General features: G+C 41.1%; 2 protein-coding genes across 9 annotated transcripts in view; one reads left to right on the top strand and one right to left on the bottom strand.

The window, feature by feature from the left end:
- The window catches only part of pcbd1 (pterin-4 alpha-carbinolamine dehydratase/dimerization cofactor of hepatocyte nuclear factor 1 alpha), a 3,459-nt gene extending 2,937 nt beyond the window's left edge, over window positions 1-522 (bottom strand). For both annotated transcript variants that reach the window (XR_003213466.1, XM_019366519.2), the window contains exon 1: window positions 368-522. Coding sequence is in view for 1 of the 2 variants with exons in the window: in XM_019366519.2 (XP_019222064.1) it covers window positions 368-370 (3 nt within the window). In the remaining variant the exon portion in view is untranslated. The remainder of the gene's footprint in view (window positions 1-367) is intronic.
- si:dkey-192p21.6 (heparan-alpha-glucosaminide N-acetyltransferase) overlaps window positions 1-25,966 on the top strand; it is a 27,476-nt gene extending 1,510 nt beyond the window's left edge. For 2 of the 7 annotated variants that reach the window (XM_005473832.3, XM_025897457.1), the window contains exons 2-19: window positions 1,357-1,382; window positions 1,678-1,772; window positions 3,875-3,996; window positions 4,822-4,937; window positions 6,666-6,735; window positions 6,827-6,893; window positions 8,850-8,932; window positions 11,781-11,857; window positions 12,686-12,716; window positions 12,824-12,984; window positions 15,930-16,042; window positions 16,408-16,529; window positions 17,181-17,304; window positions 17,401-17,487; window positions 19,681-19,758; window positions 22,696-22,766; window positions 23,837-23,949; window positions 24,407-24,588. In XM_005473832.3, the coding sequence (XP_005473889.1) occupies window positions 1,692-1,772; window positions 3,875-3,996; window positions 4,822-4,937; window positions 6,666-6,735; window positions 6,827-6,893; window positions 8,850-8,932; window positions 11,781-11,857; window positions 12,686-12,716; window positions 12,824-12,984; window positions 15,930-16,042; window positions 16,408-16,529; window positions 17,181-17,304; window positions 17,401-17,487; window positions 19,681-19,758; window positions 22,696-22,766; window positions 23,837-23,949; window positions 24,407-24,588 (1,698 nt within the window). In that variant the 5' untranslated portion in view covers window positions 1,357-1,382; window positions 1,678-1,691. Of the gene's footprint in view, window positions 1-1,356; window positions 1,383-1,677; window positions 1,773-3,874; window positions 3,997-4,821; window positions 4,938-6,665; window positions 6,736-6,826; window positions 6,894-8,849; window positions 8,933-11,780; window positions 11,858-12,685; window positions 12,717-12,823; window positions 12,985-15,929; window positions 16,043-16,407; window positions 16,530-17,180; window positions 17,305-17,400; window positions 17,488-19,680; window positions 19,759-21,417; window positions 21,461-22,695; window positions 22,767-23,836; window positions 23,950-24,406 lie in introns of those variants that run through there. The other 5 variants (XM_013269095.2, XM_025897458.1, XM_019366517.2 and 2 more) reach the window with 5 other exon arrangements.

Raw genomic sequence — 25,966 nt, 5'->3', positions numbered from 1 at the left:
TTATGTACCAGCAGAGCAGACAGATGTCAGGACCAGAGCCTCAGACCGAGCAGTGACATCAACAGGTATCATAGCAACGGTCTAATCTGCTCGATCTGTGGCATGAATGGGCACTACAGAAACGATTACTGCTGGTTAAAACCTCAAACAAACTTAAAACAAACCTCACCGTGGCTTGCTGTGAACATCTCTGCTCCTCCAAACTCATGTTAGCATGCATGACACTTTATTGTATTTATCTAGCTTGAAAACCTGAAATGTCAGTCTGCAATAAAACATTATAACGTAGAGCAGAGTGCTACCTGTGACAGTGAGGAAATGTCAACAGCTCCATGTGGCAGACAGTGTAGAGAGGTTGTGTACTCACCATGTCTGCAGAGTCTTTTCATGCACCAGGGAGGTTCCGCTCCAGCAGCCTGTTGCACAGATGCAAATCTGCTGTGGGAGCCAGTGAGAGCAACTGGAATAAATCCATTCATGGTCCCCGCCTAGCTGCCCTCGCAGGAGCCTGAGCAAAAATCCTCACTGCTGCTAAGCTATTCAACCACCTGTCAGCATGGGTTTAATCATAAACTATCATCTGTTGCACAAGGCATGCATTAGGCCAGCTATTGTAGCACGTTTCTGCACAAAGGCCAGTGCAGCGGTGTTTGCTGTGTGAAGAGAGAAGACACTGTACCTTTTATGCACACATATCAAACATGAACTTAATCCTAAGAATAATTACCTGCTTATATTAATGTCTTTTCTCCAGTTGACATCAGATTTAAAAAGGAGGTTGGCTCTTCAGCTGACCAGAGTTCATGTCAAAGGTTAACAACCCGCTCTTGTTAGATTGCCCCGGTGAACTCATCTGTCACTGCGAGCGCTCAGGGAAATGAAGTGGTTAATGGAATGAAAACAGGGAGAGGATGTGACAGGAGATCAGCATTTAACAGCTGACTGGACCTGGAAATGAGAGCGCTGCTAAAGTGATTTAGTTAGCTGTGATTTAGAACAAAACCATTAGACTGGGGTGAAACGGAGAGTGTCTGCTGACTGTGGCATTAATACTGACACAGATACATACCTGTGACCTTTTTAAACTCACTGATTATTAGTCTGATTTTACTTAACATCCCTCATGTCAAATCATGACAATGATTACGTGTGACCCAAATGTGATCTTAAATGTAAGCACAAAATAAGAGCACATAAAAAGGGAACCAACAATTACGTATGCATACTGCCCTTTGACCGCAGGTTATATTGTGAGAGTTATAAAGATGAGCAGTAGACAAGGCTGGTTACGGCTAGAAACATGGAGTCCAGGACGCTGCTACATGCAAGCCTAACTTTGTTAATCCTCTTTACCAGCGGCATCGGAGGACAAATCGAAAATGGTGAGGAGGGTGGGGATCGCTCTGGTGAAGGCATCTGTGCACAAATGTCCCGGTGGTAGCAGCAAAAACTGTACTGTCTATACTTTTTTGATCTTCTTGTGAAAGTCACTGTTCGGTCTCCTTAATTCTGGTTCGAATTGAATTACAACAAATGGATATGTGAGTATAGGAATTTAGTCAGTGTCACGCTCACAGTGGTGATAGTGATTAGATGCCATGTTCTGTTATCTTGTCTTTATAATGTCCAAGAGAACTCTCAGCTAATAAATCAGGCCTGTGTGTTAAATCTATGCAGGCTCTCCTCTGAAAATGGATCAGGCTTTGCTCATATTTCATAACCAGCTGACTGAAGAAGTGCATGCTTCCTACACATCAGATTACTGCTACAAGGTAAAGAATATCCACCGTCACTGTGGTTTTATTAAGACACTAGCATCAGCAGCAGGAAAATCGCTTTCAGTTCCTCAAAAAGTTTATAGTCACGCAAACTGATCTTAGCAAACATACAAATGCAGTAAAGTTAAACATTGTAATTCACTGTTAAGTTGTTGTCAAATTTTACATAAGGGAAATGTGGGATTTTCTCTCCTTTGTTATAAAATGAGCTTGATTGTCTCTGAGAGGAATTTGCTGTGGCTACAGTGCTGCAGTTGCTGCTGGAAAAAGCAAACATGAATTATTAAAGACATCAGGAAACGTAAAGGGAACATCATAAAAACATCACGAGACATATGAATATACGTAAAACCGGATAAACCTGTATGAAAACACAAGACAAGCATAAAGTAAGAAATATTTAGTGCTTAAAGTCCAAGTATGTGCCTGAATAATTTAACACTGCTGTTCAGCAGCATAATGGAGGCTGGAACATATGATACTTTTTGAACTTTGGCACATTGAGTGTGCTTCCTCATGTCAAATGTTTGAATCCTGAGACGAGAGGATGTTACAAGTAACTGCCTGCTTAGGCAGGCTCTGTATGGACTTGTATTTTTTCAATTCTGAAAATTCATTTGCAGCCATGCTTTTTAGTGCATTGTTAGATTACTAAACCATGCTATAATTTCATATTGAATAAGCTTTCTATGATTGCCCTGTAAAACCGTAACACTATTACTCACTCCATACAGCCTTGGTAAGGAATTATCACTGGGTGTTTCCCAACTTAGTTTATCTATGAGGAGACCTATTGTTTATACGCAGGCCGTCTTGGCTTGTAAATTTACTGCTCTGCACATTATAATATTATACAACCTTTAATTATATTTTACCGTGCAACTGTTTTTGAGCCACCGTCATTTCTTTATATTTTGCTTTCAGCCAGACTTTTTGTTTAATGTTTTAAAGTGGTCTTGAGCAATATTTCTCCAGGCTTTCTGAAGGTCACTCAGAAGTTTTCTCTGGACATTGGCTGCTTTTTTCACTCTTTTTCAGTCCTGTCCTTGTACCTGACCAATTCCAGAGGAATGTGTTTTGTTCGTTAAACCACTTAACACTGACCTATGAATCATTCATGCATATAAAAGGCACTTAAACTGGGATGAACCAGTGTTGTGTCTACACAGGCAAAGACAGACAAAGAATCAATGTTAAATTTAATCTTTAGGCACTTTGATAATAGCACCCTCTCATAAAAATCAACAAGGTGATTCCCAGAGCTATTAGCTGGAAATGTGGCATATTGCTCCATGTTCTTAAAAAGTGTAAGGAAACTGGACAAGTGGGGGACAGAAGAGGAAGTTTTATGAGAAATTGTTTCAATGGAAGGCTGGCTGTCTAGAAAACATTATCAAAGAAAAGGAACTGAGAAATCCCAAATTACACAGAAACAAAAGAATTATTGGCAACAGGTCTTACTGAGCGATGAATCCAAATTTTGTCCAAATCCTATATGAGCCTGCGTTTCAGTCGGTGGTGTTGTCTCGTCAAAATTGATGGAATTATGACCACAAAAAAGAATCATCAAATTTTGATCTACAATGCCGCACCATCTGGAAAGCATCTGATGGGCAACAGTTTCATTTTCCAGCACGACATTGATCCCCAACACAATGTCAGTGCTGTAAAAGCGTACCTGGATAGAAAAACCACACGGTGCAACACTAGCAGTCGTGGATTGGCCTCCTCAGAGCTCGGACCTCAACATTATTGAAGCTGTGCGGGATCATCTTGACAGAAAAAAGACCAAAAGGCAGCCAACATCCAAAGAAGAGCTTTGAATTTCCTTCAGGAAGCCTCAAGAACTCTTCCTGGAGACTACTTAAAGAAATTACAAGAAAGCTGCCTGAGAGAGTTTAGACTGTGTTGAAGATTAAAGGAAGATTAAATATTGACTTTCAAGCTTGTTTGAGTTGTACAAACTCTATTTTTCACTTTTTGCACATTCCTTTAAATCATAAATCAAATTATTCTTTTACTAACAAACAATTATTCATGTTTATTAAGTTAATGCTAGGCCCATTTAATTATTATTTATTTATTTTACTTTTCAGTGTTTGTACCAACATTTGGTCACAGTGAAACCCAACAACAATAATGCATCTGCAATAATCAGCACCACATTTACTCTGACAGTACAAGTGGAATCACAAACCAGGAATGCAACCTTTTGCAGGTAACAAGTTAAACATTTGTTCAAGATGGTACTTAAAACAAATAAGCTGCAAGTTGTCTCTCGTTTGCTTGTTTGCCTGTGAAAGTGCATTGCTCTTGTTTTAAGACATAGTGTGGTGACATGATTGCATCAGCAGCCTGCGAAATTATTTACAGGGCCGGGGGAGTAACCCTGACCCATTTTCTGGACCTGAGTTATGCCCTCCCTTAAACCACCTCACAGTTTATTGATCACAGGCTGTTTTGGGGTTAATAAGACCTGACATTCCAATATTGATGAAAAGGGCTCATTAAAGCTTGAAAGCCACATGTCCTGGGGAAGAATCAGCTGGGATGTTAAACAGTTAGGACAGATCTAATATGTATAAACACCCAGAACATCCCACACAGGAGGGCAAAGCTTTATATTTTGGGGCCACCTCTAAGAGATGGTGCACCATGAAAAGCCTTTGTGCTTTTTATGTCCTTTCAAAGGGCTGGGTCTTCTTAAATCAATGCTGAGGTCTCTAACCAGCCTGTGTTGCTATTGATTTACTTTTCCCAGTTTGAAAAAAACACTCCAAGTGATAGCTAGTATGTCATCCCAACAGTGGATCAATATGAGCGAGTCTTGCACAGGGGTGTTTTTTTGGGGCCTGAAACTGGAGATGGTGAGAAGACAGGGGCATGCACTTTAAGCCTTCAGACACTAGGTGGTGCTCCTGAGCTTTATAGTTGTGCTACTGCAGCAGGAAAGCAGCAATGTGCTTTTAAAGAAAACAGTTTAATGGGGCATCAAACAGGAGCTTTTAAGACTGTGTGACTATTTCACTGTTTTTGCATGCAGATGGAGTCAAACGTATGAGGAAGGTGGTCACTACTCTATTTGGATTTACACCCTAGATGCAAATAATCGCAGCTGCACTCACATTGTGGATAAAAGACCAAACAATGCCTATCTGCGTAAGTACGCAGCACTACTGAAAAATACATGAGGACGAATTTCCATGTTTTGAATCCCTGACCGACACTGCTGGGATTTGGCTGTGAGGGCGCAGTGACAGTAAAGGTACCTGTCTGCAAACTCTGGCCAAGACTTTGATCCATTAATTGAGTCAGCAAAGAGGAGAATCACTGCTTTTGTCCACATCCACTGAGCAGCAGTTCTCATCCATCTCTTGGGACATGATGTGTATTGATCAGATCAGACTTGCTTTCTTGAAAAGGGATAAAAGAAAAGCTTTTCTGCTTGTTTTGAAGGCCTGCTTCTGGCTCGTAGAGCATTGTGGGTAATACATTAGGGAGTGTGGAAGGATTAGGGCGTAATGGGATTTTGAAAGCGCCTCTCTCCATAATGCACACACTACTTAACAATATTGCAGATTATGTTGTAGATCAGACTTTTAAGGCCAAGTAGCCATTATCTGTTATGGTCAGTGTGACTGCACCTCTCACAGTATGATGAGCTTCCATTAGCTCCACAGACCGGTGATTATACAAACTCCCCATAGGAATTGTTCACCTTAAGTAACGGTCTGGTCAGCAGCTCAAGAAAGGTATGAGGTGCTCTGCTAGGGAATTTTAAAAGTTTGCTTCAGTGTCTGAGATTGATTGGCCACAGGGCAGCATGAGATCATTTCTTTAAGCATATGTTTCTGTGAAGCTGCTATCAGATGCACCCTTTAATCGTGTTAGTAGTGTATTCTGTATCACACCACAGACCACAAGTCACCTGCTGAGCCCTTAATTCTTACAAGGAAATCTACAGGATCGACTCCTATTAAGTCTTTGTTCGACTTTTATACATCAATGAACTCAAATTAATTCAGTTGTTTCAGTGTCTACCATTCATTTTCTATTTATACCAACGGTTACTGATGGAGCGAGCATGTCTGTGGCTGAGCTCTAATGTGGTTCATGCGCTGAGAGCTTTGTGGTGTTTTTATGAATGGACACCAGAGATGCCATGACTTTTCCGAGGAGATTAAGTGACCGCTCTTTGTCCAGAGTGGGCGTCCTCGTGTGGATTCAGCTCGGCTTAAAATGGCATCTTTTTGTTTGTTCTTCCACTGTGTGTACTCTGCTCTCCTGTGCCTTGACGCAAGAAGACCGTGTGGATATTTCATAAACCCTAGGTAGTTTTATAATCAGTGCTACAGGTGTAAAATATCTCCCTTTGTTTGCAAATCGGTGGCTTTCAGAGCTCAGAACAGAATATTCCTTTTTTTGGGGGGCAAATAAAATCCATCCACGCTACAGTGTTCGTGCCCTCTTGCACTGTAAACCTCAAGTTGACCCTGCTCCTATCTGTGCTGCCCTCTGGCAGTCTGGCAGGAGTCTTTGTTTTCTCATCCTTGTTCCAGCACAGCCTTACATTTTCGTTTTCACATGCCTGCAGGGTTAGATTACCCGCAGTGATTACTCCTCGGCGGCTCAACCAAGACTTTTTCATTAGGTTCTTGTTTGTCACTTGAGGGATCCCCTTTGACACTGGTTGACTGAAAGACAGCCACAGGGGAGTCCACAGGCTAGTATAGCAGACAGTTTGGACTGGCAGTCATCTCTTTTATCCCCACTCAGATCCTGGTCTGATAGAGATGTAGTGTATAAAGCTCCTGACATGGACAGAGAATGGTACAGAATGATTTCACGCTTTCCATTTGTACGCCTTTCCTTTTACTTATTTTTCAGCTATTTTGGTGGCAGCACTCCTGCTGGCTGTAATCGCTCTGTTATTCGTTGTGATACCCTACATCTGCAGGTACATGTGTGTTTTTTACATCATCTCCAAGAATCCTGCACTGATTGCTTTTCCATCAGAACCGGGCAGCCTAAAGTTTTTCTTTTTCCAGGAGGCGTTGTACATCAAAATTTATAAAGACTATTTGCTGCCAAGGCCCACAGCATTCAGAAGATAATGTAAGTTAAATGCTGCTTCTAATTAATATATTACATTAGATTTTTTTATGTCAGAGATTATATTTTGATTAAATAAGTCATAAACAGCTCAAAGTATGTCCATTATGAGTTTAAATTAAAAAGCAAATTATTTTTTAAATATCCAGTAAATCTTTGCTACTGTTCTTGAAATACAAAATATAAAGTAACTACACAATCTCTTTCACGTAGAAAAAAATGATTTACTTGTATGCTTTTTTTTTCTTCCTTTTTTTGGTAATCAAATATTGTTTGATCCAGCAGTTAAACTGCACCATTATCATTGGCCGGCTATGCAGCCCGAGATGCATTCTAAAATTGCTCTGAGGCTCCAGTCATCAAGCCGTTTGGGAGACACTAATGGAATGATTGATATAAATGTTAGCAGAGCCAGTTACACAGCAGACTTACATAGAAAACGATACAGTGTTGTATCCGTCCAATCATCAGGCTTCATGGCAAGAGCTGCCATGTATTTTCGGTGAACATGAATAGCTCCTCTCATTCTTTCAAGCAAGATGTCTCTGGCTTCCATATGTTGTCTGGATGGCACGAAAATCCATCACGACATATTAGTGCGGGTGTCTTCCTGCTCTGGCTCTTTAAACTGCTGCATGGAGGCCAGCACGCCAGGCTAATCCAACTGAGAGGGCAACAGGCCAGAGTCATCGAAATGTTGCTTTTCACATAGTGAGAGGGGGGGAGACGCGGGGCGGAGAGAATTTGAGGAGTTCTGAATGAGGAAGCAGTGAACCTTTGACTTTATCAATATTCTTTAGTTCTTTATATTTTGCTTCCAAGGAGCCAGACGTTTTTGCAGGTTTTTAAAAGTGCTCTTGAGCAGTAGTTATCCAGGCTTTTTCAGCCTGTCACAAAAATACATGCCATAAAATAGAATTTTTACACTGACGAGGTAAATTCCCAAACAGCTTTTAGCTGGAAACATGGCATATCTTGGCACGGTCTGCAGGATGTTCCTAAAAATGTAAAGAAACTGGACAAAAGAAGAAGTCACAGGCCTAGAACCTTACATGCATAAACTGTCATGTCCTTAGGAAATGGGGAAAAATCCAGCAACAGCCTGACACAGGACACGAGAAATGCATCTTACATTTACGAGAACCAACTTTCCATCTCATTTAAAGGGTAGCTGTTTACAATTCTTAAGAAAGTGAAACAGGGAGAAAATACTGCGGTAGGGCAACAAGTCTTATGGAGAGATGAATCCATATTTTTATTTATTTTTTATATATTTGGAGGAGTCCAGCAGAGATGATTATCTATATCTGTAAAACAAGGTGGAGGTTCTGTCATGTTTTGGGGTTGGATTTCAGTCGGTGATGTTGAGGAACTTGTAAAAACTGATGCAAGTATGAATGCAGAAAATGAATTTTCAGCATGACGATGATCGTACCAAATACTGACTTTCAAGCTTGTTAGTAATAGTGCAGTTTTCCCTCATGTATTGTATTTCCATGTATTTTATCACAGGTCAACAAAACACTGCACCTGTTTTCCCATTTTCCAAGCAAAATCTAAAGAAATGAGCCCACTTTACATTAACTGGCCAGCAAGCAAAGACAGACAGCATTAGCACCTAGTTAATAAAGTAGAGCATTAAGCTGCTTAAGAATAACTCAGAGTGTTGTGCTTCATGTTTTTGGAACGTTTGCGTTATCAGACTTTATGAAACGTTAGATGTTAAAAGTGTTTCTTCTTCCTTTATTGATTATTTATTTTGCTGATTAGAAAACAATCTAGATATGAAAAATATATAAGTTTTATTTGGGGTTTAAATATCTGCTTAAGCGACCTTAACCCTAAAAGTGCAACAATGAATGAATGAATGAATTGTCAAATACCCTTAAGTAACCCACACTGGTGTTTTATCCCAGTGAGTGTTGACATTATTTTGTCTCCCTGCTGTTTTTTCTACAGGAAGAATCGCATGCTAGTGAAACTGCGCACGGTACAGTTAAAGCTAAACCGACACGTCTGCTCTCCCTGGATACTTTCCGAGGGTATGTACACCTTCAACAGTCTTTCGTGTTTATCGCTCTATCGCCACATGGAGCTCGTTCACATGTTAATTCTTTTTAGAGAAGTTTGAGGCATCATAAAGATCTACAGGCCTGACATAATGAATAATTACAGGGGTCACAGTCTGGCCACATGCTCCTTCAAGCTTTTGTTATCAGGCGGTATAGCTTTGGGCATGGTTTCTGATAGCAGTGTGTGTTGGGTTTGGAACAGTGTGTTTCTGTTGGACAGGAGTGATGCATGTGATTGAATCTGGGCTCCCTGCTCGCCTTAATTGTGGCCTAGGGCTAGACACAAAGCACGCCTCTCTGGAAACAGGATGCTGGTGTGGCTTTGACCTCCCCCTCGCCAAATAATTGATGTAATAATACAGTCAACATATCAGCACACATCCACCCAGCAATAGATCTCCTGCCAAACTGAAGAGCGAGAGGAAATCCAGCAGCACACAGGCAGCATCCAGCAGACAATTGGCATCTTCTCCATCTGTGGCTTCCTTTTGGACGAGGAGCCAGCTGAAAATCACCGAGCATATGTGGCAGGCTGAAAATACAACATGCTGTTATTTAGTTTGGGAGCTCAAGCGCTTGAGTGCATTTTCAGAATCTGTATGAGTTCAAGGGGGAGGATACATTTCAGTTTTATTTCCCTTCATTTCCACTTCCTGCCTCAGTTCTCCTCAATCTCGTTAGCTGAAATGTCACTCCGGGGTTACAGGTGCGTACGTCCTATGTGGTGATACCGGAAACGCTCCTACCTGGCGTCACACTTAATCAAACTGTGACTCAGCTCTAAAGATTACCGCTGTGTGCGCCTCCTCAGACCCATGACTTATGATCCATACCCCCGGATAAGTAACAGCTTTCTACAGAGAACAGACACATCAGTCATCTGCCATAAATGCTGAGACATTTCTGAAGCCAAACAGCTTTTCTTCCCAGCTGAAAGGTTTTTCTGATCATTGCTCAGGCTCTCCTGACGTGATATACAGAGAACTGTGGCGTATGGTCGCACGTTAATTTTTCTAAAAGGATTTGGATTTTAATCTTGTGCCACACTGCTAAAAGCCTTTCACCAGTTTCGTCACCGTTGAAAATCGCACTGTCAGTAGTTAGCAGCAGCATACAACTGACGGCACAACTATTACAGCAAAACCAAGAACTGTGAGCCGCATTTAACAGCAGGTGGCTGACTCATTCTGTGCCTTATTTTGACTGAGATCCAAGTTTTCCTTCATATTGGGTTTCAGATATGCTCTGATGTTTGGCCACAAAAAAAAGAACCTTGGCTTTTCAACTGTAGTTGTAATTTATTATGACTAGATTGGGTGTCCATGTACTTGATATGGCCAGTACAGTGGGTAACTCAATACTGTGCAGGGATAGACTGCAGCTATCCATTAGCAACTGGGGGAAAGTACTAAGCTGATACTCTAATTGGTAATGCATGTACAATGATTCAAATCAAAGACGTCCATAAGTGTCTATCAGTGAGTCATAACTGGCTGTCAGTGCTGCAACAGACAGGTCTCTCTGTAATCTGTTAGCTATAAATCATTCCTACTGATTCCCAGAAATGAATTAAGTCTATTACTGAAGTGGCAAGTGTTCACTGCAGAGCTTCAAAGACATATTAACAACCTAAACTTGATTAGGAACCAAAAAAAAGAAAAGGTCTGCTGTGCGTCAACCTGCACCTTATTAACTTTGATCCAACACAAAACAAAGAGTTCCTTAGTGTACATCGTATTAATTGAGCACTCATCATAATTAGCAGCCTCTATTGTCACAGATGTGTGGCATATGTAAAGTGATGGGGGTCTCATTTCCAATCGGACAGCAGGGAATTTTAATTATAAAGATGGCCAATAATCTGGGATATTACTGCGATTTTCACAGGGTCTCATCTGGCTGGCGATTTAACCTTTGTCTTTGTTGCCATGGCAACTAATGGATGCGTTCATCAAAATTTACACGATAGCCCGTGTGTGTGAGAGAGGAAGAGAACATGGACACATGCAGCAGGGTTTGCTCTGCTTTAATAGCCCTTTTGAGATGATAGTGACCGATTAAAATCTTGTATCAGCAGGTTGGGGCTAAAAGAGCAGTAATGGCTTCGGTGCAGCTCTTAATTGAATCTAGGCAGAAAAACAAGAGGAGGCAGAGGTAGATACAGTGCACCTTATCAGGCAGGCTGTTTCTTAAAGGTTGTCGTAATGTTGTTACCACCCCCCTTATGATTTTTTCACTCTTTTTGATTACACTGCACGCATGAAAACATAAATTCACGTATTACAGATGGTGAAACGATCCAGCCTGGCCCAGATCATTGCATTACCGTGCAAGTTTGTGTTGTGTAATGGCCCACCGCCCATTTTCTGACATGCAACGCAAACACCTTTCTCCCTCCAGTGTCTGATTCAGTGAAGCACTCCATCACGTGCGCTGTGTTTCAGCAGCCTTGGCCAGTGCTAAAGTATAAAGTGTATCATATATTAGATGCAAAGTCTTTAGTCAGCACTCCTGCTTGAGGAGATCCAGAGGACAAGCGTTCATTTCCTGAGTGATTCATAATGCTTAGATTGCATTACCTTGCATTTGGAGGGAGACTGAATAAAAGCCCCTCTTGTGTTCTCTTTAACTTTAATTCAGAAGTTAATTTTTAATTATAATCAAGGATTGCACTTGAACTGGTCAAAGGCAGAGGTATTAGAATTTTATTATGATTTTTATGCTATTATAATATATTTTTATTGACAGTTTTCCAGTCTCACGCACACATTTTCTTCATTTATTCTTTACTGTATATCGACTTGTATTGTCTTTATAGGTTTGCCCTGACTGTGATGGTGTTTGTGAACTATGGTGGTGGAGGCTACTGGTTCTTTCAGCACGCACCTTGGAACGGTTAAGTACATGATGCACGTGAATTTACATAAGGGAAAACTAAATCAGCTGCATGTACCCTACAGCCCGCACCTTACTCCCTGCACACGACGATGATGCAGCAATCACCTGATCTTCAGCGGCGAAATCCTCCCCATAGTGTTAGCAGAGTTTTCTGACGTGCTGTCACTAATTATGATGAATGTCGTTAAGAAAAACACAGGGTGTCATTTCTCATACAAGCAAAATCAACACCATGATCCATAGATGTTTATTCTTGTTAATGATCAGGGAGGAGAGGAGGAGGAGGGTTTAAATGACAGCTGGAAGAAGATTAGGGAGGAGGAGGGAATGAGTCCAATGTTATGATAGCCAATATTGAGGTACTCTTAAGCAAGGGATCTCTGGTTGAAGGAGAGATTTTGGTTGAAAAAGTATTTAAAACAAGAAAAAGTAAATATTCTTATACACTTTCTTTTTTTGTTTTTATTTCTGTTTCAATTTTTTTTCAAAAATTTGTGTAATTGTTTATGGGTGTTCTCAATTTTAACTTTGTAATAGCTTTTTTGCCACATGTACAGAGGTGCATTGATTTCAGAGGTGGATTGATTAATCTTCGCCTGGCTGCAGGACTGCTGCTGTCACAGGGGTGTAAATATTTATTAATCACGCCTCTTCAAAATGGAAAGTTAATGACAGAAGCAGCGCTTTAAGGAGGGAGCATTGTTTTTAATTCATCTTGTTGTCTTCGTGTGTATAGAAGGGCAAGAACTGTAAACTCTCTGATGAGATCAAGTGTGTGTTGGTCTGTTGGTATTAATTGATTTTATGCTTCTGAAATTGTTGCAGGTCTAACTGTGGCGGATCTTGTCATGCCATGGTAGGTTCGGCACAAGGGGCCTGACCTATTTAACGTCTTTTACTACTTTTCTTGTTTGTACAGTTCATATGTGGGTTTGAATAGCATAATCCTGTTATGTCTTCCAGGTTTGTGTTTGTAATTGGGACCTCAGTGGTTTTGGCTTTCAGTTCCATGCAGAGGAGAGGAGTTAGCCGCCTGCAGCTGCTACGAAAAATCACCTGGAGAACAGTCGTCCTCTTGCTGCTCGGCTTCTGCTTTCTCAACTACTCTCCCAGAGACGGACCATGTAGGTGCACATTGTGTATTCTGATTCTCAGTCAAACTAAATCCTTATAAAAGATGTATTGTTCTGTACTTTTTTAGGTCAGTTACACTACGCAGACTCTAGCTCATGTAGTAATATGCTCACTTACAGGATTTCTGTGTGGTAATACACCCGCTCATGTGCTTGAAGGCAAAGTGCATTTGCTGGTATATTAAGCAACATCAAATACTTTTGACACAGATGTCGTAACTAGATATTTCACTCATCACTCCAACCATTAGCTGTTAAATTCATTTTTTAGGTGAAACTGAAAGCTTTTCAAATGTGATAGCTACTTTTTTTACAGTCAAGTGAATTTCTTTGTTTGTTGGTCTGCGACAGAGATGTTAAATGGGTTGATCTCGTGATTTGAGATAAAAGCCAAACATCATGGCTGGGTCAGGGTTAAAGGAGAGGAATAATGCTGAAAATCCCCCATCCACCTGGGATGCAAAGGGCGCCCTTCACACATTAGCTATCTGTGGTGCTAATGGACTTTCCTGGGTGGATGTCTGCTTAACTGGGTTAACAAAAATATTGTTGTTGTGTGTGCAGTCTCCAAATCCAGCACCAGGGGACGTTTAACAGAGGCAGATAGAGCAAAAACAACCGCTATGGTAATGGACAATTACAAACAGATAGTGTTACAGCCGTCAGCTCCACGCAGCTGCTGTAGACTCTGCTGCTGGAGCTGGTCACAACAGCACACTGACTTTTACCATAAACTGCAGCTTTGCCCTCTGTCTCCAAGGACGTCCTCTGCAGCTCAGTCGCAGAGCTTGATCTAATAAGAGAATGGAGTCACATTAACTCAATATGTTAAATGCTTTTCAATGTCAGAAGAGAGAAAAGGAGGTATTAACCTTTGACGTCAAATAGGAGTAATTTCAAAAACCCTACCGTGGTTAGATGTCCCAAGAAATGGTCAAAGCAGATTCATATTAAAAACCTTGAAATGTAGTTACTTTATTCTCGAAATAAATACTAACTTACTATACAAAATATGATTTGGATGAGATGCGTGAGGTGTGAGAGTTCATTCATTCAAACCCCTGCCACCGAGCTGCCTTCAGAGGACGTTCGAACACAAAAAGTGAGTCGTTTTGAAAAGTTCTGGCTGCCCTACTTTTTTAGTGGCTTTTTCAGTTTTGCTGACTACCAACATATTGTAATATTGTCTATCTATCACTGAAAGTGCTCATAGATTGGAAGCAGACAGCTTCAGTTAAATAGTATCGAACGTCAAAAAAGGTGTGAGTTACACACAGACACAAAGAAAATGCATAAATGTGTTACAGTCTGCTGCAGCTTACTTTCAAACTCTTATGTAAATGGATTCAACTTAAAATGATAATTTTTATTGAACATGAAATTTTTCCCATTTTGCTCTTTTCTGCTATTTGATTCATAATTATTTATTCTAATTATGTTTCATAAGAAAGGGGCCACAAAACATACAAAATGTAAAAGAGGAACTTTTAACTTTTTTCTCTTTCTTTTCTTATAAAATACTGTGCAAAAGATTTGAACCATCCTAGATTTCTTTATATTTTCTTCCAGGGTGCCAAACTGTCATGTAACTTTTACCCCTGAGCCATGAAAGGCTGATAGTGTAAGGCTGCTTTTTCACTCATTTTCAGTCTAGTCCTTGTGCCTAACCATTTCCAGGGATGCTTGTTTGTTAAGCCATTTAACACTGACCAAAGAACCGAATCTTTAATCTTTGTTACGAGCAACTTGTCACAAAAACACATAATTTCTTCCCATTTGTGTGAGGAGAGCGCTGCGACAGTGACTGTTAACAGCCTTCTGTTAAACACGGTGGAGGCTCAGTCATGGTTTGGGGCTGCATTTCAGCCAGTGCTGTTGGGTATCTTAGCAAATTTGATAACATTATGAATGCAGGAAAGTACCATCAGATTTTGATCCACAATGCAGTACCATCTGGAAAATATCTGGTTAGCAACAGCTTCATTTTTTCAGCATGGAAATGATGACAAACACAACTCGGGACTGTAAAATGATACCTGGATAGAAAAACACAGTGAAACACAATTAGTCAAGGATAGGTCTAATGGAGTCCAGACCTCAACGTGATTGTGGGATCATCTTTACAGAGAACAGAACAAACGGCAGCCAACATTCCAAGGAAGAGCTTTAACTGTACTTCAAGAAACCTGGGAAACTATTCCTTAAGACTATCTTAAGAAAGCTTTCCTAAGACAGTTCAGGCTGTGTAGAAGAATAAATATTGACTTTCAATCTCGTCAAAATTGTCACGTCAAACTTTTCTTTTGCCATATATGTATAGAGGAATGAATGATGGCTCAATACTTTTGCACATTCCTGTAGGACGTGATAATTTTATCAGGCGACAGACACAGTCAATTATCTCTGCAGGGGGTGTAACCTATATCTTTAACTAAAGTGTCATTAGTAAGAGCTTCTCCTTTTCCTGCGAAAGAAAAGATTTCCGCCTCTTATTTGATTTGTCCGGATCAATGATTGGGATCATATTGTTTTTACGGCACTTTGCGTGGCAAAGAGGTTTTCAATTAACTAATGTGTAGATTACCATCAATCTCTCCAGCAGCAGCAAGCCCTATCCTTCCCAATTTGGCGAGACCAAGAGATAACTGTTGATGAATGTTTGATTAGCTACCCACTTTCTTGACATGTTCATATCCTGAAGGCTGACATGAGCCGTCTCCAGCCTTTATGCTGTCCATCAACTTGCTATCAGAAGTAGTTGTAGTAATAGTGGCGTTGGGATAATTGAGAAAATTCTTGATTTCATGCGTCTGCAGAAATGACTTAATATGCATGCTTTTGTGAATTATAAGTTCATATGTTATTTAAATCACTGTCTGTCAGTATTAAGGTGCCACGGTGAGCGTTCATGCTGTGTGTTCTTCACTGTGCTCTAGTGTCCTGGTCCTGGCTGAGGATCCCAGGAGTGCTGCAGCGTCTGGGCTTCACCTACTTTGTTCTGTCTCTCCTGCAGACTTTCTGGGGCCAGAAAGAAATCCCACTGACTGCGGTGAGCAGTTCTGTCAAGTTCAATTATTTCAGCCATTACACACAAGAGAAAAAAATTAAAGAAGTCTAACCTGAAAAAGCACACGAATAAGTCCAAGAGTCGATGGACCTGTGAGTTCAGTGCAATGGAAGTCTTTACAAGTTCCATCCATTCGTTAAGTGTGGAGCTCAAATATTTGTCCGGATTAACAGACAGACGTCTCTAAAGCTCCAAGAAGAGTTAAAAATGTTTAGTAAATATGAATTTATTGTGTATTCAAGTGGACCAATCTATCCCAAAACTTAGTTTAATGCTAAAAATTACCTAAAAGCGAAGCAGTTTTGGACCTAAAAACAAAAATATTATGTGCTTTATGTATGATGCAGTATAACTGGTGGAACCCGGTCCAGGATATTCTCCTTTATTGGCCACAGTGGCTGATCATCATCCTGCTGGAGACTTTGTGGCTGTGCTTAACTTTCCTCATGCCTGTTCCCAACTGCCCCACGTAAGTCCGGACATGGCTCCCACTGTCATATAGCATTTCAGGTCAAATCTCCTCACTAATGCATCATACACTTAGGCTAAAAACATAAATTTCCTGTGTCGAAGCTGAGATAATCTCCAGTTGGGCCTGTTTGTGCTGCAACAGTGTGAGTGTGCACCTTGTGTTGCAGGTGTTATGAACCGTTGTGATTTATGGGCCTGTGGTGGATGCTTCAGAGAGCCTAATTAGCCAATCTCAGTCTGTCATGTGCAATAAGAGGAGCGGAGGCAGAGGATCCATCTTCCTCGCTCTGTGTCTTCTGCTTTTTGTCTTTTGTTTTGTTTTTTTCCTTCTCTGTGACCCTGCATGACATCAGGTTTAGAGTACTGTGGGTTCAAGCAGTAGCACTTTTTCCTCTCAGTCCTTCTGTGTTTTCATCTGATTGAGTTTTGGTTTTTTTCTTCCTTGAACGTGAGGTCGGAATGTGTGGTGGCTTGAGACACAACTGCTGTACAGGGTTTAAGAATAATGAAATCATCTTTGGTATTAGAACACCAAGCGTTCTCTGCTGCATCTGGGTATTGTGTTTTCATATAAACACTAAACACTTCATTAAACATTGTTTTCTATAATAACTACAGCTACAATAATTATGTTCCTGTTTGATAACAGAGGGTATTTAGGAGCCGGTGGAATTGGCGATAACGGGCTTTACCCAAACTGCACGGGAGGTGCAGCGGGATACATCGATAGGTGGATGTTTGGTGATAACATGTACAGATACCCCACGTGCAAAGTAGGAATGTTCATCACATATTACAATACAATCTTTCTGCTATAAACCAATGTAGGTGAAATTATAAACTGCGTGGTTTTGTTTTGCTTTTTCCAGGAAATGTATCGCACCACACAACCCTTTGACCCAGAGGGGGTTCTGGGTACCATCAACTCCATTGTCATTGGATTTCTAGGGATGCAGGTAAGATCTAAGTTTCTCCTGTACGATGCAATGAGTGGTACGAGATTTTTTTTTTTTAAAGGTCTTAGTCCTGCCTTTGTTTTGTACATTTTGTGCAGCCTTAAAAAACGGCTTGCTTCTGCTAAGTTTAGTCCAAGTGTCTGCCTTTTTAGTAAACTGCATAGGCAGATCTTGACAATCGTCCATTCCACCACATCCCAAAGGTTCTGTATTGAATAGAGACCTGATGACTGTGGTGACCATTTAAGAGATGATTTGAGCTTTATAATATGCTGTGTGTACCCACCAGGTGATATGTACACTGTGGTCACAAAGCGATGGACTGATTGGCAACAATACTCAGGTTGGCTGTGAAGAAGAATGCTCAGTGGGTACTGAGTGTGCCAAAAATATTTCCCACACCTGATAACAGCACCAATACTAGCCTGAACTGTTGATACAGTGCAGGACAGATCCATTCTTTTATGTTTTTTATGCCCAAACTGTATTTGTTCACTATTCATTTAGGTAAAATTACCTATGCCTTACGTAGTTTTGGTTAAATTGTTTAAATCAGCTTTTAAACTCTGCAAAATTAACCAGCTAAATGTCCCAGTCCTCTTTAATGTGGACAACACTCATGGTCATGTGGTTGCTGGAGTCCAGCCCAGCTGGTAGGCTGGCATCCTGTTCAGACTGTAACCCGTAACCCAGTATCACAGGGCTAATATATAGAGACAGTGAACTGCTGGCATTCATATTTACACCAAGTTAGAATCTCCAGCTAACCTAACATGTGTGTCTTTGGGCTGTGTGAGAAAGCTCGATTACCTGGAGAGAACCAATGCATTCACTGGGAGAATCTGTACAGTCCACACAGAAAGACTCCAGCTGGCTTGCGGCTTCAAACCCAGAGTCTCTTCGCTGTGAGGTGACAATGCTAACCACTGCACCACTGTACCGTTAACTGAGAAAATAGTTGCCATGAAGTGATTTCGAACATAAAAAATATATGTAGGTTTTGTGTTTTCAAAATGCATTGCAAAAAGAACTTAAAGTTTTATTTGCCTCCACTGGACTTGATCCTGAATAGAAACTGTACATTTTAGAGTCTCTGCAGGTTTATAAAACATTAAAAGTACACAACAAAATACTGCAATACTTTATTTGATTTTTTGATTCAAAAAGCCCACTTATTCAAATAAGTCTTATAAACCCACAACTAGTGGTTGAAGGCTGCCTCTACCTGAACGTGGTTCTGCCTGATATTTCTTCCTGTCAAACGGGAGTTTTTCCTTCCCACAGTCACCAAGTGCTTGCTCACAGGGGGTTGTCTGATAGTTGGAGTTTTCTCTCTATTATTGTATGGTCTTTGCCTTACAATATAAAGCACTTTAGACGACTGTTGTTGTGATTTGGCACTATTTTAATAAAGTTTAATTGAATTCAACTGAACCCAAAACTTTCCTGTCAAAAACAAAAAGCAGATTGAAAATATCTTAGAGACAGGAAATGATCAGAACCTTCTGAAGATGTGACTTTAAAATACTCAGTTTGACATGATTAGACTGAAAGTTTAGAGTTTTAATGGCTTCATTATGCAGACAGTTAGTGATGTTCTGAAATGCTAATATGTTAATATAAACCTACAGTGTGACTATAGTTAAAGATTATGTGACAGATGTTTTCCTGTCTCACTGTAAATGCACAGCTGCCCTACTTTAATGATAAATGCTGTTAGAAAGTAGGAAGGCCCTTTTGTTCTTCAGACCTGAGTCTCAGATGGTGACAGTGGCACTTATAACCATTTGGGTTGTGGGAAGGTAACATGAAAAAGTGGCCACATTGCTCAATTCCCCGTGGGCGGTTTGCTCTGAGCCCTTCAGTCAGCGAGTCTTAGACGACACGCCAGGTGTCCGCTGGCTTCCTCTGTGTTGGTCCGTGCTAATGTTCTCAGCTGAAACATATTCATCATCACCAAATTAATCAGAGGGTGCGGATGACTAACACCCCACATCTGGCTCGATGGGATAGGAGAAACGTGACCGCCATGTCAGGGACGTGGCATCGACAGCCACATCCCAGGCCTATTTGGTTACCCAAGGGCAAGTACGCGGACACACCGGGTGTTGGTGTTTATGTGGTATTTCTCATTAAAGAGATGAGTGAATAGGCTGTGAGGTCTGTACTTATTTCTGCCTCTTTTTTTCACAGGCGGGGAAAATTCTAATTTTCTACAAAAAGATGAATATCCACATCCTGTGCCGATTCCTAGTGTGGACCGTCATCCTGGTACGTGGAGGTTTTAAACAGAGCTGCTGTAGGAAATGAATATAAAGTCAGTTGTTAATTTAAAACCAAGACACCCAATAACTGTCCTGCTCCTGTGATTCACTCAGAGCCGAGCACTTTTATGGTCTCAGTGTTTCACTTCACCTTGCAGGTGAATTCTGCAACGTGTTTTCCAGCCTCTTGGGTATTAGTCATACTGTAGCTTGCTGAAGTCATTCATTAGCAGGACTTAGCAGAGGACATGTGTGTGATCTCAGTACAATTAAACAACATCCATGTGTGGCTGTGTTTCCGGGCAGACATGGGTATCCGGCCCCTCGGGGGAATACACGCTGCGTCTCATTGCCTCTCTGTGCTTTACATGTGGTTTTAGATTGGAAGAGTTATGCATATTACTTAACGTCTGCTGCAAGCATAAAAGCATCTACTCTAAGAGTATGATCAATTTAGGAAGCTGCAAGCGAGGTCTCAACAAGCAAACCAAACACATGGCAGCTTTAAGAAAGGAATTATTAAAGTGTATTCAAACCTAGGATAAAAAGGTAATGCCTGTCTGAAAAGCTTTTAAGGTCATATTTGTTTGAGATTTATGCTCATTCTGGGTGGTCTTAAAACACAAAAAGAGCCAGGCTGGCCTCCATTTCATTTAGAGGGGGAATGCGTCCCCCAGGGAGAAGCCAAGTGTTACAGGAGATGGCTTGTTTTGCATTTCTAAACCTGTGACAGGAGGCTGCTAGTCTGCTCTAGCAAGACTGACAGACAGACACGTAGGAAGGCTAGTCTCCGCTGAACTGTGCTTGCCACTGTTTTTATGTACGTGCAGCGTGATGCTCCAGAGATATAGCTCATTTGTGAAACGGGGTTAGGAGGAGCCTGCGTGCTGTGGAGGCAGACATCCTGAACCGGCAGCCCTGTGACCTGGAGCGATGATAGAGCTGGAAGAGCTGGCTGCATCACACAGCCTTTGAAATCAAGCTGCGCAGGACGGAAAAACTGTGCAGAGAAAGAAAAAACACACAGAAGCAGGGAAAGACTTGTCTGAAGTTATGTAGTTCCAGTATATTTGGGTGCCTTTTCTGTCCAGCTTTGGGTATCAGGTTCCTTCAGAGTGTTATGTGTATGACTGCAAGACGTTTATTTATTTATTTGACACATGAGTTGAAACAGCATTGAAGGTTCTCGTGTTAAGGATATAGTTTATTTTATTTACTATTATGTCATAAGGTTTTTCAAGTGAAATCTGTTTATTTTTGTAGTCTAATATGTCCAAAACAATATCTCAGTGAAGTTTTAAAGGTCTGTAGCAGCAGCGTTTTTCCATCCAGGCTGTATTTTCCAAAAAGACAGTAGGAAGAGGAAAAAAGTCTCCCGTGTAAGAAACTCAGCGACAGAGTCCTGCTCGTATATGTGAGAATCAATTGAAATTCTGTTGCGAGAATTTAACGTCGTTAACCTCACTTCTTAAAGGACAAAGCTCCATTATGTCTCCAGGTGTTGAATCTTATTGACTATCATTGTGCGTTGAGTGGCTGGAGGGAGGTGACATAAATTAGATCCATTTAGCTTCTCCCAGCGGCGCACAGTGACAAAGTAGCTCATGCTGTCATAAATAAACATTAGGCTTTAATGTTTTTTCCACTGTATCTCATTGTTTACCAGCTGATAGATGCTGCGGATGCTACTCAAGATTACGATGTTGGAGGTGAGATATTCTGGATCTTACAGTATTTAGATGTGGATCAACAGAGTAGCTTAAATCCTGGTTAGCTGAAATAGAAAAATGCAATAAAATAGATTTTCTCACATTGCATCGGCTGGCAGTGAGAGCAGACCATCGCTATTGATTTTAGGAACGGACACAGGAATAAAGAATCAGCGCAGCATATATTTGTTTCACCATTTCTGCACGTGTATATTTGATTTGATTATTTTAATCTCAGTGGTTAAGTCTATTTTTGGTCGTATGTCTTACCAACACAGAAAGCAAAATTAGTTTTAGCGATTGGCCTGCTCTTGATATTGACTTTTCTAATAAGATTTCGGCTCAAAGGGGGAGGCAGGAAGCAGAGCCGAGCTGCCTTTTGTTTCAGACATGTGCTCTTAACATTAGCAGGTTTCCTCAGAGGAGGAGAAAACTTATTACTGCACGCACCCGACAAGAGGGTCGGCGTTAAGCACAGGAAAACCAGAAAGTGTGGATACAGTAAACATCAGGCCATGGTTTATTGTTTTGTGATCTCTGTGGCAGGCTGATATTCACAGGCAGCCATGCATCTTCCTCATAATAAACAGCAGCCCCTGTTAATTAAAGTCCAACGATCAGGCTCCAGAAGTGAGAGATTGAAATTGAGCGATTGCCCCACATACCAGCCCCATCCCACATCCTGCTGCCTGGATAGCCTGGAGACTCAATCCAGCCCCAGCTAGGCTATTTCCACACCATCGATTCTGTCATCTATACACATGATGGATATCCACCTAACGAGCATGTTTGGATCCTGATCCGCTGTCCTGGGTTTCTCTGTGCAGCACAAAATCTTTCTTCATGTATCTAAATCATACAGGGAGGGTGGGGGATAGTTAAGACTATAAAAGTGCTTACTGATGTAGAGTTGAGCAGATCATCATGAGTAAATATGAACATGGAGTCAGTTGGGCCTCAGTGTGTTGGACTTTGTAGATGCCTCTCGGTGGTGTTTTACTGTAGTGACGAACCCACATTTGAATGTCTTTCAGCTCATTGTTTTGGTGTGTTTGCAGTCCTGTCTAGTGTTTTGTGTGTGTGTATAAGTTAATGGACCGTGTCCACGTAACTCTCTGATTGTCGGTTGATCTGCTGGACTCTGCTTGATACTGTTGCCTCACGTTTTAGCAGCCCAATACAGATTGCTTTATCGCCCTCCATCGATTTGAAATCTGTTTCATTTCCACCCTCAGGGAATCTCTGCAGCCATCCTTTCTAAGTGCACGCGAGACGGAGGATTTATACCTGTCAATAAAAACCTTTGGTAAGTGCTTCCTGACCCTCTAAATCCAGCCACTTTTCCTCACAAAAAAAGAAAGGATGGGATTTCCAACAGACACAAATCAAGGCTGCTAAAACACGCGTTTACTTACCTCTAACGACAGCTACGGCTGTAAATAATCACCCGGGCTGTTGGCAGTGTGAGGTGTTGCCGTTATACATCCTCCCAACATGATCACTCTTCCTTACGGCCAGCGAAATAAAGAATGCTTCATCCTCCCCCAGAAGCACTCACTCACCGTTTTACCAGCTCTGTGTGATGGAAAGAGCTCAGACTCTGGGAAATGTAACTGTATAACCACAACACAGTCTTAACTGCTCCCAAACTATTAGAAGCCTTTTTAAAAAAACAAGGCACAGCACTTTCCTAAACGTTTGTAATGATTTTGCATGAAATGTGACACAGTTACCACCTCACGGTTACTTTATGACTCGTGCGTTTGTTTCCACTCCTACATTTCCCTTTATATGTGATGTGAAGCATTCAAATGTTGTAGCAGGAAGAACGCCATTTCATCTGTGATGTGTAAGCAAATTCCTCATGATGTTCCACATGGGGCATCACTTGCCATTACCTACCTGGCTTTTATAGGCAGTTCATCATGCACAGGTTATTGAGCTCCTGGGTACAAGTCCTTGCCGGGATGTCTAGAAGTAATTAACTCCAAGCTAAGAGTCCTTTTTGGCTCGACTTCAGCTGAGATAAAGAAATAAAAAATAAATGCAGGGAGGCTCTAGAAAGGAGCCATTTTACATGAGATAATATTTCATCGTGCATTCTTGCACTTAGGAACAGACAGAGACGTGGTTAGCTGGCACAGCTCCATGAGGCACATGCCAAGGATCCATATGCTGATGCTATAGACAAGTCCAGCAAACTGCCTCACAGTTTGTAGGACAGACTCTGGGTGTTATTTATCTGCAGCAGATTGATGGACTGAGTGTGTTTACACTGTTTTTCGCACCATTCTGCCCAGATTTTAGTGATGCCTAAATGTGCCGAATAAAATGTTGCTGTTGTTGTAAAGTGTTGCCGATGGTTTGTTTCTTCAGGTCGTTGTCCTATGTCATGTGTATGGGCTGTTTGTCTTTCCTGCTGCTGGGAGGCATGTTCTTTGTCGTCGATATCAAGGGCTGGTGGGGTGGACAGCCATTCATATACCCAGGTATGTTTATTCTTGTACTGACAGGCTGCTTTATAAAGGTGATTGTGCTTTGGTTGGAATAAAAACCTCACAAACGCTGGAACGTTATTTAAAATATTGACCACAATGACAATTGTGTTTGGCAGCTCATTAGCTGATCATGCAAAAACAAACATTTTTCCTAATATAACAAATGTCCTGAAAGCCTTTGTAGGGATTGTAGTCTAGGTTTTGGACTTGTGGTCCTCAGTCTTTTCTTCCAGTAATTTTTTGCATTATTGGCCAGACTCCCAGAGAAGAGTTTCAACTGATTAGCTCATTTGGAAAGCTTTTTGGAAAGCATCCCTGCAATAAAGCCTTTACTTTTTGCACATAACTTTAGTCATTCAGCTAAAGTTATGTGCAGAGCAGGGAAAAATCCTTTAAATTGTATAAATCCTGTTCAATAACTTGTCTTTTTTCCACCCCTCTTCCACAGGGATGAACTCCATCTTTGTGTATGTTGGCCACTCTCTCCTGGGCTTCTACTTCCCTTTCAGCTGGGAAATGCGCTTCCAGCAGAGCCACTGGGAGTGGCTCTTTCAAAGCCTGTGGGGGACTGCACTGTGGCTGCTCATCGCCTACCTGCTCTACAGGAAGAAATTCTTTCTCAAAATATAATCCATCCCACTTCTGTAGATTGTATTATTTTATATTTTCATTTAAAGGCAGCCTCTAAAACTAATTTTAAACTTTTTTGTATTTTACTTTACTAGAGTATATTATAATCCTTATTTATGTTATACTGCAATTTAGTACAACCCTTCAATTGATCCTTCCTTTAACTTTCTCCTGATTGGCTGCTCTTTGTAAATAGTAGGTGTGGACAGCTGGTGGGCGGAGCTTCCGTGCTCACAGCCAGAGCTGTGTGTGTCTCTCTGACATCATGCAGACCTGATAATGGAGAAAAACTATCAGAAGCTCAGAAACATTAGGAGCAGTCTGAAGCCTGGGCTTTTGGCTCAGGGATGACGTGTATGTATGTTGACCTAATATAATATGAGCTACTAAAATTATTATGTTTTTCTTTTTAAAAGCACTCTTCTCTGTAAATTATAGAGTATTAGAGCATCTGTGGGAGTTTAAAAGAGTTTTTAAAATGACCTGCTGGTCTAGGCTTAATTAGTTTAGTTTGCTTTTCATAGATGCAAACTTACCAGACACATGTTTTTTATCAAAAGCAAGAAGCAGAGCAGTGTAAAAAATGTGAAAACGCTTATCGGTGAAACCCATTAAAGCACTGTCCTGTTTCTAAAGAACTGTCAGTGTGGGCAGCTAAGGATTCGTTTGATAACACTTGTTTTATGCTCAGAATAGACTGATTAAATTAAATATATTGAGGTGGTACTTAACAAATTAGGCCAAGTGATTCCACTACACACCAGGACAACCATTATGAGTCTGTTGCCATGGCCACTCCTCCTGTGTGCATGTGTGTCTCTGTGTGTACCATCTGCTGTCCAAGTCACAGTACTATAATTGGGGTCAAGATGCACACAGAGGGGTGTCATTAATGGGGCCATCACCTTTTGCACTTATTTCATTAGAAAAATCAGGGAAATTACACAAATCCATTTCATCAGACGAGCCCCTCTCAGAGACCCCGAGCCCTTTACATGTGTTCTAGTTTGCACATTTCACACTCCTAGCCTCTTACTTAGTGAAACAGGGTTCATTCTCAGTAATAGATCAGAATATTTCCTCATGACTGATAAGCAGGTTGAATGATTTATATCTGTATGTATAATGTATATGTGCCATTATTGAACGCACTCAGGTCAGTGTCCCTCAGCATCAGGTCAGGTGGTGTGCATCATGAAATGACCATCTAGTTAATGAAATGAAACGGCATCAAGCTCCTCTTCCTGAGTGAAATCCTATTACACACTCTCCAGAAGCAGTAATAACACTGTGTAATATGGTGTAGGGGTTTTTGGTAATTGTCTTATGAGCACAAGTTATTTGAATCCCAGAAGGTGCATCTAGCCTTCCTGAACAA

This window comes from Oreochromis niloticus, linkage group LG13, assembly GCF_001858045.2.
Source record: "Oreochromis niloticus isolate F11D_XX linkage group LG13, O_niloticus_UMD_NMBU, whole genome shotgun sequence".
Taxonomy (NCBI): Eukaryota; Metazoa; Chordata; class Actinopteri; order Cichliformes; family Cichlidae; genus Oreochromis; species Oreochromis niloticus.
The sequence above is the reverse complement of the archived record's forward strand: the minus strand, read 5'-3'. Positions and strand labels throughout refer to the sequence as shown.